The following is a 15,387-nucleotide window of genomic DNA, read 5'->3' as shown; positions in this document are numbered from 1 at the left end:
GAGAGATGGCTGGAGCTGCAGGGTGGTCAGGGCTCAGCAGAAGTGCCAGGATGAGCGCTTCTTTGAGGCTGTCAGGGCTCAGTGAAAGCGCCAGGATCAGCGCCAGGTTCCAGCTGGAGCTCGGCGCTGATCCTGGCGCTTCTGAGCCCAGAAGAAGCACCGATCAGCTGGAATGTTGCAGCATCTCCAGGGTCTTCTGATTTACATTCAGATGCTTGGCAACTAATTCATATTTATGACCGTCACAGTGTCCCAGGGTCATGTGAAGTGACCAAAACCTGCTGCAACCACCCAGCAGATGGGGTGGTTGCAGCAGGGGTAGTTGCACCCCCACCCCACCCCCACTGCCAGTCCTCAACAGAAATGCTCACAACAATGAAAACCTCGGACAGGAGGAAGAGCGCCGCCAGGCAGGCAGGCAGGTGTCTTGCTTGGCTGTAGCTTGGGCAATTTTTTCAGTGTCATTGTAACTTAGAACAGTCACCAAGAGAATTGTTGTAAGTCGAGGACTACTTTTTTTCTTTCTTTTTTTTTTTTGGTCATCAAGTTTTTGCCACCTTGCTAGGCGACTGGTGGCACTCGGATGTTGCCATATCCGAAAAGTGGTACAGTCGGTGAAAAGGTTGAAAAGCCCTGTAGTAGGTGATGAACAGATACAAGTTCAACTGTTGACATAGTTAATGTGCCTACACAATTCAGTACAATACACAACCTTTAAAAAACTAAAGTGAATTAGTTCACAGGGTTGCATCTACAAAGCCTCAAGTTGATCACCTATTATAATCCTCTGATATTCCTTCAAAATATAGTATAAGCATAATTTCCTGATGATACTTTTTAATACACATTTTCATGGTATCATATTTCTTTCCATATATTTACACAATGCAGTCTTTTAAATATTTAAAGAAATTTTCTTCATTAATATGAATTATAAACAAAGACCAAAAAATTCATCTCTGTTATATCCAGAGAAGACACTACAACAATAGGTGGCCTTCTGTAGCCATGCAGAAGTATCTTCCTTAATATCTATATGGATTTTTTGGAGAGGGATAAATATAGTGGCAATTATTTGATCTTGGTAAATCTAGGTACTAAGAACAGGACTTTGGAGAAGTATATGGATTGAATCTGGCCACATCTCATACCTGAATATACATGAATTGGCAACAAAAACATGCAAACCAAATCAAGCCAAACTAACATTAGTTAGGCTCTGGATTGGTTACTTTATTTGCCATTTCAGTGAGATTTTATATTTATCCACTTAAGGCTTGTCGGAAGGACTTTGAGTTGGATAAAGGAAAACGATTTACTGTGTCCTTTCTCCTTGACAATCTAACCTGTTAAATGCATGAGTCATTCGATCCTTTTTTTAAAAGAAAAACTGTACTTGTTATTTAACACAGCATTCCTTATATAAGAAATAATAGAATATCTCCTAACAGCTGCCAAAGAAAATGAGCACCAACTGTTCATGTTCTTATTTCATAAAGCAAGGTCATAGAAATTAATTTTATTCTTATTTGCAGATTCATCTGTGGGATTTAATAAAAGAAATAACCTTTACTTTCTTGTTGCTTTTGAACTCTAGGAGGGAAATCAAGAAAGTGGGATTTTTGGAGAGTTGTTTATTTTGAATTCTTTATATGCCACCTCCTTCTAGGAGTGAGCTAAAAATGAAGAATGCACTCTTATCAATGATATTTTAAAACAATAGCCTCTAATTCCTTGTTCATACAATCTGTTAAAGTGAGATTAATAAGTAATAACAATATGCAGTAATCACAGGGGCTTAAAAATGACCCCCCCCCCAAAGAATAACAGAACAGAATAATGTAGTTGGAAGGGACCTTGGTGGTCTTCTAGTCCAGGGGTCCCCAACCCTGGTCCATGGACCATGCCAGCAACCAGGCCACACAAACAAGCAAAGCCCCAACCACGGGATGTAGGCAACACACAAAACCATGCCGCCTCCAGTCTGTGGAAAAACCTCTCTCCACATAACCAGTCCCTGGTGCCCAAAAGGTTGGGCACCTCTGTTTCAGTCCAACCTTCTGCTCAGGCAGGAAACCGTATACTATTTTAGACAAATGGTTGTCCAATCTCTTCTTAAAAACTTCCAGTGTTGGAGCATTCCCAACTTCTGGAGGCCAACAATGCATTTTAGGGAGTCAAGATTTTTATCCATTGTTAAGCAAACAAACATTGGTACTTGATAAGTCACTGTTATGCTTGGAGTATGTTGTAATAAGTAAAATGTGATCTTTAAAGTGTCCATATTCCAATCTTTTTTAGGTCATAATAGTTAACGTCATAATCTTGTGTATCATCTACAATAGTTTTGCTTTATTCCAATCTGTTGATATTGTAGTGGTTTTGTTCTGTCGTATATTGTTGTAAGAGTCTATGAATCAATTATGATTTAGCAGGATATAAACATATAACCAAAGCTGAGGAAAGCAAATTGGGCGATTAACACAAGGTTCAAGCACATGGATGGCTGACCAGATTTGGCCGAACACTGAATAAGCTAATTTACCTGAAGAGTTGGCTTTCCCTCTTGTTACCTGGAACTAACAATGGGTGTGAAAGCATGTCAGGAGGACATCCAACTAGGAAATAAAGAAGAATTTCCTGGCAGTGAGAACTATTAAGCAATGGAATGGCTTACTTCCCAGAGTCGTGAGTGTTTCATCGCTGGAAGTTCTCAAGAAAAAAATTGGAAAACTATTTGTCCAAGATACTATGAGGACTCCTGCTTTGGGCATGGGGTTGGACTAGAAGACCGCCAAGGTCCCATTCAGCCTTATGATCCTATGATTGGCAACCAGAATTGCCTGCTATAAGAAAGAGCCAGGAGGGGAAATAGTGTAAATAGAAACACAGTAGATATATTTGGATGGGAGAGAGAGTAATTCAGATTTAAAAATCAAATGATATATTAAGATTTTTTCCCCTTGACATATGCCAACAAATGGTATTCCTATGAAGAGAAAAAATAACTACTGTGTAGTACATCCATATGACTCAACCTGTGGACATATGAATGAAAAACAAACCCCACAGCTGTTAGTTCTAAATTTAAACCAAAGAATCTGCCCAGGACTGGCCCTAGTCTAATAGTAGAGTTACAGCAAAACTACCAGGAAAGCTTCTGGGATCAGAATTTGAAGTGATTATTTAAAAATAAGGACTTTTTCAAGTTATGTTTCTTCAGTTCTTCACAGTAAGTATTGGCTTGATGCTCTCCAAAAGAAAAATAATTGGGTATACATTTCACTGTAATGTGTGCCATAACCACATTGGAATATGGAACATTCAGCTTTTGGAAATAGTGTATATGTGTGTGAGAGAGAGAAGTTTATCAAAGAATTTGAAGGTGAATTATGTAGGTTAATTTGTCAGACCCTTTTTTTGGCAACAAATATAGTCATAAGAATAGAAGCTATTAATACGATTTTACATCATCCCCCAGGAGTTTTTGCTGGTGCTAATATTACCCCACCTGAATATGCCATCTAGAGGAGCTATCAAAGTATTTGTGGGAGAGAGAAGGAAAATTTGTGGCTAACCATTCAAAATACTTATAGTGTATAATACACTAAATAGAATCTGTGTGTTTTGTGCATGAATGTATAAAAACAATATGTGACCTTTTCATTATTTTTCAGAATTTTAGTTAACTATAATTTAAGGTCAGAAACATCTAAAAATAGGATGACATCCAGAGATTATGCTGCCAGGAAAATGGTACAGATATGATAGTAACGTGACTAAATCTGAATTTTTATTTAATTTTGCACATATTGTATTGTGTGTATGTGTGTTTGTGAGTTGCTAAAACTGAAACCTGGCAATTAGCTACAGCCTGTGGACCCTGAGTTGCTCATCCTACTGTTCTCTAACATTAATGAATTGATTGTGGCAGTAGCCTTATTACAATTATTTATGCTTTAAATATGCTTATGTCATCTCTCTTGTGTTTATCATAGCATGCAAAAGTTGAAAACCAAATTATTTCTAGAGTCATGGTTCCCCAACTTTTCTGATTTCTGCTTTTATTAGTTATGTGTTTAGGCAGAATAATTGCAGGTCAGGTTTGTCATAGAACAGCCAAAATGAAAGTCCTAGAAAAAGCTAGTTGACAATGTTGATAAACAGACAATTAAAACTAATTATTTTTTTATTATTATTATTATTTTAATTCCATTTATATCCCGCCCTTCTCCGAAGACTCAGGGCGGCTTACAAGCTTAGCAGTAGCCTTCATTCTATGTATATGCCTGCTTATTAGGGCTTTCACACACACACCCCAAGCGGCATTATTACAAAGTCAGCTTAATTGCCCCCAACAATCTGGGTCCTTTAATTACAATTAAAGGCAAATGTACGACTCAAAAAGAAATTCAATGTTTAATATAAAAAACTATTCCAAAATGAATGCTTACAGGAGGTGTAGGACAGCATTCACCAGTAATTCTCTATTCTAATAATGTATGGTGCTGCTTCATTTTTAAAACAAGGGTTTAAAAAAATGAATCTCTAGCAGTTTTCCTTCCTTTCCATTGTGCAAGAAGTAAATTATTGAACCATGAGAGATAACACCTTTGCATATGTTCATGGGAACACTTTTTGCTTATTTCAGAAAATATAATTGATTGAAATCTTTGGTTTAGTAGTCAGCATGGTCAGAGAGGTCTGTGACTGTCATTTTATTGCATCCTCCATGTTTTGGAAGTATGTGTTACTTGGCATTTTGTTTCCTTTGTCTTGTTTAGTTCTTTGTCTCCTTTGAAATGCTGCTTTATTGAAAGAGGATCTCAGTGAGACATGCATATCCTTCACAAAATAAAAATGCAGTTATTTTAGCCCTAAGGCAGGGGTCAGCAACCTGAAACAGTGAAAGAGCCACTTGGAACTGGTTCCCTCAGAAAAGGAAAAACTGGGAGCCGCAAAAAATGTGAGCACATGCGTGTGCATGCGCAGAACAGGGTTTGACTGAAGAGTGGAGCCAAGGCGAGATATGCACCTACCCTGCATATTTGAATTGATTGGTTGAACTTTTTTAGTCCCACTTTTTTTTGGGGGGGACTGCACATGGCAGAGGACTGGGAGCCGCAGGAGACAGCTGAAAGAGCCGCATGTGTCTCCGGAGCCACGGGTTGCAGACCTGTGCCCTAAGGAAAAAAATCCAAATCCTATATTAGGGCAATGCCATTAAAAGAGAAATTTACAAAGTTTTGGGATCCCGTCAGTGAACAAGATAGTAAAAAAATCAGATGGGGAAGCAAGAAAGGCAGAGTGTGACATGATAATAAGCCATGAGATCTGCAGCAAAGTCAGTCCCAAGATGTAATTAATCCTTTCCTCACTTGTACCTAACTACCATGTGAACATGGCCTGACAACCTCTTTATTCTGCCATATCCCCAGGATTTGCCTCTGTCTTGTTCTTAGCCTGCATCTTTGATCATTCTAGTTTTAGAGTAACATTTTCTTCTTAATTTTCAAATCAGGTACAATCTGACATGCTTTGCTGACTCAGTACAAACAGGATACCTTTAAGGGGTGGGGGCAGCCCAATGCTAATTGACTATTTCACGTTTCTGCAGGGACATCCCATCTCCTTAGCTTCCACTCTCCTCTGCTGCCATTTTATTTTATTTTCATCTGGGTAAAAGGAATTGGCTGTAGTTGCTGACTGTGTACAAGTTGGTGCTTTTTGAACTATCAAAATAAGTCCATTGAACTTGTTGGGCTGGCAAAGATACTTGATAATGCAGGAGATTCACTTCCGATATACTTAGTTATTAGTCACTTACTGGGTAGATGGGAGAATGGGTGGGCTTCCCATATTTTGCAAGACCTTCCTGTTCTGCTTCACCTGTCTGTCAGGCTTACTTTTACATTTCATCAAAAAAATGTAAAATACAAACCAATCTTTCTCAACTTGGTGCTCTACAGTCTGTAACTACAGCAGTTCTAGAAGCTGCAATCCCAACACATTTGCTCTACCATTGAATGCATTGATTCCTCCTTCCTTGTTTTTAATGTTCATAATCGAAAGAGCTGAAGACTCCATAAAATGCCAATTGACTTACATTATACTATGATTATCAATTCCACCAATTATCCTAATTGCTCTGGAAACAATAAACTTTATTATTTGGGGGTGAAGTCCAACTCAGAGTTTAATTGTACCATTTTTGTGTAGTGATTAAAGCATCCAACTAGAAACCAGAAGACCATGAGTTGTAGTCCCACATCAACATGGAATCAGCTGGGTGACTTTCGGCCAGTCTCTTCTCTCAGTCCTAGAAACAAGGCAATGGCAAGTCCCATTCAAAAAAAAAAGCTGCCTTGCCCAGTCACTAGAAATCAAAAATGACTAAATGGGACAATTACTTTATTTGAAGGCTGCTGAAGAGAGATCTGGAAAATGGAAGTTTGATTCTACCTGGATAGAAATCCCTACTAAAGTGCTTCAGTGTGGGAGAAAGAAAACAAATGCAAATATCCCTTTGCCTGATCCTAATCATAGTTTGTGGATATATATTCCACTGATTTTAGCAGCTTGAGAATTGCCCTCCTGATGTCTAGGATTTTGACCTGTTATTTTGACAGACGAACACAGAGCCACCCAAGGTGAAAAAGGAGGAATCCAAAAGTCGAAGTGCTTTGTTACATGAGATCCAAAGAGGAACTCGATTGAGAAGAGTAACCCAGATCAATGATCACAGTGCCCCGCAGATTGACAGTAAGTCTTCTGTTTATGGACATGCTCCAATCATTTTGCTCAATCATTTTTATATTAAAAGCCTTTTCTTGGCAGAGACCTTTATTTTTTCCTTGATTGCAAAACTGTTTCAATGCCTCACTTTCATTTTTCTGATGAAAATGTCTTATATTGGCCTGATTATTTGAAGACTGCTGATGAATCTTATCAAGCTAACATTTTTCTTCAACATTCTGAACTTTTTATTAATTAGAAGAGTAATTTTCATGTCTTCCAATTTACCCCATATACTGTATTTTGGATTCATACTGTATTTTGGATTCACTCTTAAATCTATTCTTAATTCCTCCTCATCCCATTTATGACCTTAATTCTTGCACTTTTCCTGTACAAGTGACACATTTTTTTGAGCCTTTCTTTTTTCAACCATTCTGAACACTTGTTAGTTATTCACTCATAGCTTTCACAAGGGAAATAAGTGACAGTTTCCTATGTAAAAAAAAGTCAAAAAATGTTTCCCATTTAATTTAATTCTTTCCAGCCAAAATAAGTAAAGAAAATGATAGCAAGGAATGCCCAAGGTAAAATCTTTAAAATTAACAAGATAAAGAGGAAGCATTGGAAGAAAGAAACAGAAAAAGGGAAACATTTTAGTCCCAGCATGTAATGTATTGGTTGAGGTTATAGAAAGTCAGTGGTAATACCTGAGTTCCTGTTTTAAAGAACAATATATTTTTGTGTTAATATACGAAGCAGAAAGTCCTGCTCTTTATTATGTCACAGAGATTTCACATCATAATTGAGCCATAATACAGTTCGTTCAGTTATATATTTAGCATTTAGTTATGTATTGAAAGCATTTAGTAATATTTTTAGCTTAGTGTTCTAATCTTGCTTATTGGCTGAATCCTGGCAATTAATTTGCTTAGCCACACTGTATTGTATATACATAGCGATTAGCTTTTGCTCATTTTATGCCAAAAGAAAGATAGCAGAAAAACCAAAAGCTGATACTAATACCCTTCCTCTCCTCCTTCTTTGCAGTTGACAGAAGAAGGCCCAGCAAAGATGGAGGAAGCTCTGGAAACTGTAACAGTGAAATACCTCAGGCATTGGGGAACCTTTTTGCAGAAGGCTTCCCTGTTCTGAGACCAGTGGGCCAAAGAGACTTAGCAGGTAAAGAATCCAGTTTGCAATGGAGTCTCAACAGCAACAACAAAAAAATCAGAGTATTACAAATTAGCACATGCTAATTTGTACTTTTGCATATAAAATTAATATTCAAAACAGAATTGAGGATTTGGAGCGCAAATAAGAGCTGATCTCTTTTAGCATGTTAGCTATTCTTATAGAAACTTCATTCGGATCCTGTGAATTGCATAAAATAGAAAATCGCTTTGCTATTCATTATCTGAGCACAAATTGGTTATTGCATTTATTTTAATTTCATTTATTTTAATTCCATTTATATCCCGCCCTTCTCCGAAGACTCAGGGCGGCTTACAAGCTTAGCAGTATTTATGTTTGCATTAACCACAAACATGCATATTCTGCACATTATTTTCAATATATTTTCTTTTATTTCATAATATTAGGGTTTTTGTCATCATTTCTGCCTTGTACAATAAATTAACTCACAAAACCTCAAGGCCTTTGAACAATGTAATTGTTTCAAAATCTAGTCAGTATAATCAAGCCGGTTAATAACCATGTTGCTATGATTCATAGTAGCTGTTATTCTTGGACGGTTTTCTAGGACAGCCAAGGATAATGCAGCCTAAAATAATAACAGTGACCAGGACCTTATCTTGGTCTTATGAACATTGTTTGTCAGTCAGACAGAGAAATCAAGGTTAAACTACCAAATCAAGCAAGTAAGAAAGGTGTATGAGAGAAACAGATTTCAGGCATAATAGGTTAATAAGCTACAGTGCTGTGTGGAAAGACAGCTGTTCCTGAATCCACCAGAGTGTAACTGTTGCCTGGAAACATTCATCTCACCTCTGTATAGTGTAACTGAGATGTACAGGAACAATCCGTCCTTTCTATGGAACTATTTTAGTTTGTTTTTCGGCTGGCAACAAAATGAAGCAAAATTTAGGTCCTTCAATTTTGTTTCCTGGAATAATAGAATTGCTGGATCTGTAATCTCTGAAAACAAATTGGGAGGATTGGAACAGCTAATTGATAGCAGGATGACCAATTTAAGAACTTGAGTTAGAAATAGTCTTCATGTTTTTCTTCATTTGAATCCAATAATCTGGATGAATTATTTGTATTTAGTTACAATTAGAATAATTTAAATTATTCAAAGGATGAATTGTTGAATGCAGTTTTCAAAATTAAAGATGATTTGTTTACATTTGCTTCATTTTCTCAGCGAATAGGACTGGAAAGCCACCTACTGCCAAAACAACTTCTCCCCCGAAGGTCCCAGTCCCACTCAACAATAATGGGAAATCCAGTTGCAACTTTCAAATCTCCCCAAGTGGCCCTAAGCAAGCAGATGAATCAGAAGCATCCAAGATCCAGAGCGCTATGCCAGCTCACTCCAGCATCCCTGCTCCTCCTACTCCTACTTCAGTTCCATCTCCTCCTCCTCCTCCACCACCACCACCACCACCACCATTACCATCTCCCTCTGGCAAACCATCACTTATCTTTCCTCCTCCTCCCCCTGTACCACCTCCTTTTTCTGAACATCCTAATAAGTTCCCTTCCCCAGACATGGCTGCTGATGCTGCATCCTCTCAGAATAGAGCTCCTAAAGGCCACCTCTCCCCATTGCACATATCATCTCCTCCACCATTACCTTTGTCTCCATCATCCCCCTCTGGGCCTCCAGGCAAAATTAATGAATGTTCCAGCCCAAGCTCCTCCCAGCTCGATCTAAGACATAATTCTCCCTCCATGCCACCACCCCCACCTCCTATCCCGGGACCTTCTATGTCTACTTTTTCGTCACCCAGAACTTCAGTGTTTTCACCAACATCACCAACCTGTAACAGTACTTTGAACAGCAACAGTGATTCTGCTTCCCTACCGCCTCCCAAGAGCCAGTTGCAAAAGCTCCCCATTTCATCAGTGCCTCTACCCCCTGCCCTCCCAAGCACACAGCAAGCTCCCGCAGTGAAGAAAAGGAGACAAGGAAGAGGTGGAGGTAACTACTTTCACTGGCATCCCTATTGGATTACATCCTGTGGAATTAACTTGCATTGGGTATGGATGTCCTTTCTATATACACTTAGGAACTGAAGCTGGTTGGAATCCTTAGTGTGTACATTGTGCAACCCAGAAATTGCTTTAGAATGTAACTATGATCGCTCTTTCTTCCCCCCCCCCTTATATTCTGAGGATGTATAGGTTACACGTATATATGTTTTGTTTGGATCTTTTTTGAATAAGAATGAGTGATGGGAATGAAAATATTTGATGCACTGTTTTCTTTTTTTGTATGTTTATTCTTCTTAGCAAAGTTGATGCCACCACCTGTTCCTCCTGCAAGGTCTCCCACAACTGAGCTCACAAGCAAATGTCAACACACCCAAGTATCTCCATGGCCTCCAGGTTTTCAGGACTCAGGTATTATGGATAACATTATATCATTTATTGTTGACAAGTATTGTATATACAGAAAATGTAGAACTTTTCTTATCACAAGGTTACAGTCTTAAATAATTTTTTTAAAACTAGTGCCTGCTTAGGAATGGCAATGCAAACTGCTAAAGAAAGTCAGTATACACTCATCCCTTGTTTAGTGACTAGGTTGTCCCAACTACCAAGTTGTTAAGCAAAATGGTCACTAAATGAACAGAGAGAGAGAGAGAGAGAGAGAGAGAGAGAGAGAGAGAGAGAGAGAGAGAGAGAGAGAGAGAGAGAGAGAGAGAGAGAGAGAGAGAGAGAGAGAGACTACAAAGATCCTTGGTTGCTACTGCCTGATTCAGTCAAGGGTCTTTTGTAGAGCTACACCAGCATTATTCTTACTCTGACATTCATTGTCAGGCACGCAACCTTTAGTTGTAAAGGCAAACATTGGTCAGAAAATGAAGTTTTTAATTACTATTATATTTGTGAATGGTCACGAGCTGAAATAGTTGCTAAGTGAGGAACAGATGCATTTGAGTATGTCAATCTGAACTTTTTGGGAGACAAATGGACATTTGTACAGGAATATTAAAGGGAGAGACATTAATAATTAGCAAAATATCTAGGGAAAAATTCCAGGATCAACTATTATAATTATTTATAACAAAACACTGGCAAACATTTGAGTATTTTTGCTAAGAAAACTACTTGAATATTTTACTAGACTGATCTATCATAGGATTTAAACTTTCAAAGTGAAACAGTAAGATACAAAAGAGAGGATTGTGATAGAGTACTGCAATTCTAATATCTTCAGAATTGGTGGAAATAAACGGGGCTAAACAAGGAGCTTTAAGAAAAGATATGGAATTAAAAATATGATGAAATGATGCAACTGAATTGAGAATATGCTGGATGGATTATTTTACTGTGCTTCTGCATAACATTCCATGATGGATATATATTAGTACACACTTGTAATTTTGCTTATTATAATTCAACATGATTTTTTTTAAAATTAAACTCTCTCTAGATGATTTTGAATCTAAATTTACTTTCCATTCCGTGGAAGACTTTCCTCCTCCAGAGGAGTTCAAGCCTTGTAAGAAAATTTATCCTAGCCAAGAAGCGAGGAGTAAGTCAACATTTCTATCTCAGTGTGATATGAAATGATTTCCAAATAGGGGGTATTATTCATCTTGGCCCTCTAGTTATGAGAGATTCTAGGCGTTCTCAGTGTAATGCATGGAATAATGTTGCCACTGTAGAGAAATGTCTGCTGATTAAATAGCCCTATTTTCAAAAACATCACAGGAACCCCCATTGGTACCCATAATTTGTGTTTTATATATAGTGCTCATGTGTCCCCGTCGCATAGCTTTTGTCTAAATCATTAAGATTATGCCATGGACCTCCTTATTCTCTCCCATCTTGAGAACAATCTCCAAGCCATTGAAATTTGTTTTTGTTGTTTTTGACAATTTAATTGCCTTTGAATATAGCACATCTCTAAGAATAATAGTCTCCATGCCTATTATCTATAAGCATTGTCCAGCCCTATTTATGTTTCATTGTTTCATCCACATGAGACATCAGTTGGCTGTGGAATTCTGGGAGTTGAAGTCCATATATCTTAAAAGTTGCTCAGGCTGAGAGACATTATCCTAGACCTAGAGTGATTTGTTTACCTTGGATTCAAAACTGGTTTCAGCATATGGCATAGAGTGACCAAGGGATAGAAATTTGAAGACATGTGATAAATGCACTCAGATTATGACTTTTATAGCAGGCACAGCCAGTCACAAATAATCATTACCAGGAGGTGAATTATTATTAGAACAGTTATATACATACATGTCATTTTATTATATTTTACATATGTGTATGTACATAATTACTCAGCCAGTTTCATGTACTGGTTACTAGGTTAGAAACCAGAAGATTGTGATATTTAATTAAATAAAATCTAGCTGGGTGACTTCGGGCCAGTCATTTTCTCTTAACCCTAGGAACGAGGCAATAGCAAACTATTTCTGAAAAATCTTGCCAAAAAAGCTTGAGGGGATTGTTCTAATTGTTCTAATTAATACTACAGTTGTTTTACTAACAAATTCATTTAAAAGGTGAAAACATTGAACAATTTAAATGAACCTATGTACCCAACTAATCTCAGCAAGACTCTGCCATGAACCAAAGGCATTACTGCACGTAATGGTGCTAGAAGCTGGTAGCTTTTGGAGCATGCTAGCTTTGATTTATCTTTTCACTTCTTAAAATAGTATAAGCATTTTTAGAATAGTTTTCTAGAAATAAATCTTTTAAGAAATGACAAGAGGGGGTGAAAAAACTTGTGGACTTTGAGGGATCATCAGTGTAAGCACAATGGAGTCCATGGTACACTGTTGCCTTTCAACTACTACGGAGGTTAGATGTTCTGAGTAAGCCATATCATTTGTGCAGCTTGCTAATTTTGGTTGGGTAAAAAACATACAACCATTGATTGACGTACAACCATTGATTTAACAACTTCATTTAGAAGTTGCAACGGCACTGAAAAAATGACTTACAATTGTTTTTCACATGATCGTTGCAGCATCCACATTATCACGTGATCAAAATTCAGGCTCTTAGGAACTGACATGTATTTATGACAGTTGCACTGTCCCGGGGTCATATGATCACTGTTTGTAACCTTCCCAGCCCTCTTCCAACAAGCAAAGTCAATGAGGGAAGCTGCATTTACTTAATGACCGCATTCACTTAACAATTAGGGTGATTTGCTTAATAACTTGAGCAAAAACAGTTGTAAATTCACTTAACCGCCTTGCTTAACAATGGAGATTTTGGGGTCAGTTGTGGTTGTACTTCAAGGATTACCTGTACATGTTGGGAAACTGCTGTCTTAAGTCCTATGTCAAATAAGCGTCTCTTAATTATCTAAATATATTAAATTGCTGATTTTAGAATTGTGTGCACAAACTACACATATGTCTGCACTTGTATCTTGCTGGATTCAAAGGTATTATGAGGGTTTTAAACTGACATAAGTGGTTTATAAAATTGCCTTGATGGTTCTCTCGGATTTATAGCTTAAACCTCTTGATCATTGAAGAAAGAAATTGATAAATATAGATAGCGTCATGGAAAATAGCTTTTTCTTTTTACAGATAAAGCAAGCAACCCCCCTTTACGAACACAAGCAAGATGAGAAGATCAACAATTCAAGAGTATTCCAAAAAATCAAGAGTTCAACAATTGCAGTATAAAATGTAGGGCATATTTTTGTTAGTGTTGTGATATGTACAGGCCGATATGGCACTTAAAAGACTGCTGGATGCAGATGGGCCAGGATGAGAGTGCATGTTCAGTTATAAAAAGTTGCAAAAATAATGTATTTTTATTTAAATTGCTTTAAAGCTGGCCTGAATTTTATTTTTAAATGCTATGGAATATTGTAATTTACATAGCTTTTCATTCTTACCGGTATATGGTATATTTTGGTAAAGTGAAATTGTTTGCCTGTACTGTATGCAGTTCAGTTGCCCATGGAGTTTCTGTTGTAATTAATTCATGATTACCAAATTTGATTTACTGCATATACATGATATAATATATGAATTCCTGGCAAGTATTTTATTTTGTTTCCTTTTTCAGTAGTACAGATGTATAGATATCCAAAAGAATGTCACATAGAGACACAAATGAGCATGAAGAATGCAAACAAAACATTTTCCATTAGCTTCTTCTAAAGCCCATCAGCCTAAAGACAGAAAATGTTACATGTAGTCCTCAACTTGGAGCCACAATAGGGATTGGAAAATATGTCATTAAGCAGTCAGGTTGTTAAGTGAGGCATCACATGACTCTAATCAATTTTATAACCTTTTTTGCCACATCATTAAGCAACTCACTTGCAATCCTTGAGCAAAATATCATGTGACTATGACCCGGAATTTTCGGTTGGTTTGCCCATTGACTTTGGTGTCAGAAGCTTCTTGGGATGGTAGTATATGACCATGATATGACCACAAGTTGTTGCAACAGTTGTAAATGTGACACTATTGCCAACTGCCCGAATCACAGTCACATGACCATGGGGGCACTGCACAGTCACATGACCATATGGGCACTGCATGATCATAAGTGCAAGGACTGGTTTTTTCAGCGTCATTCTAACATTCAATGGTGGCTAGACATTAAGTGAGGACTAGTTGTATTAACAAGCCCTCTGTCATGATTCCCACAGAAAGAGAGAAATAAAGCAGAACTGAGGCCAGAACTGAGGCTAACGCTGTAGTTCCTTCCTGCGGTACGGTTTCCCAGGTTGGATCAACCTAGTTCTTGGCCAAGCCCCCACCAGTGAAGCCTTCTCAATGGCTGGAGCGCCAGCCTGCGCTCTGACAGTCTGAGTCCCACTGCCACCAGCAAAGGTGTCATTTTCAAAGTTGACACTCTCTGTGTGGTCCTATGAAAGGTGGCCCATTTGATGCCTCTTCCCAAAAGAAGCATTAAAATTGATAGTGCATAAAAATAGAAGAAGATCTAAAATACAAGATCTACTGTGAATATTTGAAATATAAAAAGCAAGATCCTATATCTGAATATTTGAAATATAAAAAGCAAGATCCTATATCTCAGGCCATCTTGTTTTTTAGCACAAGGCCGAAACATGCCTGCACCACGAGTTGCCTCTACAGAGCAGAGTAAAAAGATATTTTCCCTTCTCTCACTCTGCTTTTGTTGCTGAATCCAACAGAGGCATCCTTCCTCTGAATTAGGTATGGACACACAGCCTACCAGTGGAAAGAAAACTTGAACTGGAACATGAAGTAAAGGAATATATCTTGTTTAGAAAGCATCTGAACTCTTAACCACTTACTATATAGCTGGGCCCTAAATAACATGCTGTATAAACTTACATACAACTGGAAAAGGAGTGAGAAGGAACATTTAAGAACCAAACTAATGGGGATATGGCAAATATAGCTTCCTGTCTCACACAATTTTCCTCAAAAAGCAACAAAGGAGGGACAGCAATATGGGCAGGGGGCCATTTTTGAA

At 37.8% G+C, this 15,387-nt stretch overlaps 1 protein-coding gene across 2 annotated transcripts in view; it reads left to right on the top strand.

The window, feature by feature from the left end:
• WIPF3 (WAS/WASL interacting protein family member 3) overlaps nucleotides 1-13,915 on the top strand; it is a 31,129-nt gene extending 17,214 nt beyond the window's left edge. Inside the window, exons 3-8 of one of the 2 annotated variants that reach the window (XM_081343345.1) lie at nucleotides 6,630-6,762; nucleotides 7,786-7,917; nucleotides 9,122-9,901; nucleotides 10,213-10,323; nucleotides 11,360-11,461; nucleotides 13,494-13,915. In XM_081343345.1, the coding sequence (XP_081199471.1) occupies nucleotides 6,630-6,762; nucleotides 7,786-7,917; nucleotides 9,122-9,901; nucleotides 10,213-10,323; nucleotides 11,360-11,461; nucleotides 13,494-13,534 (1,299 nt within the window). In that variant the 3' untranslated portion in view covers nucleotides 13,535-13,915. The remainder of the gene's footprint in view (nucleotides 1-6,629; nucleotides 6,763-7,785; nucleotides 7,918-9,121; nucleotides 9,902-10,212; nucleotides 10,324-11,359; nucleotides 11,462-13,493) is intronic. The other variant, XM_081343346.1, reaches the window with a different exon arrangement.
• The last annotated feature ends 1,472 nt before the right edge of the window (nucleotides 13,916-15,387 follow it).

This window comes from Vipera berus (assembly GCF_964194415.1).
Source record: "Vipera berus genome assembly, chromosome: Z".
Classification (NCBI taxonomy): domain Eukaryota; kingdom Metazoa; phylum Chordata; class Lepidosauria; order Squamata; family Viperidae; genus Vipera; species Vipera berus.
The sequence above is the reverse complement of the archived record's forward strand: the minus strand, read 5'-3'. Positions and strand labels throughout refer to the sequence as shown.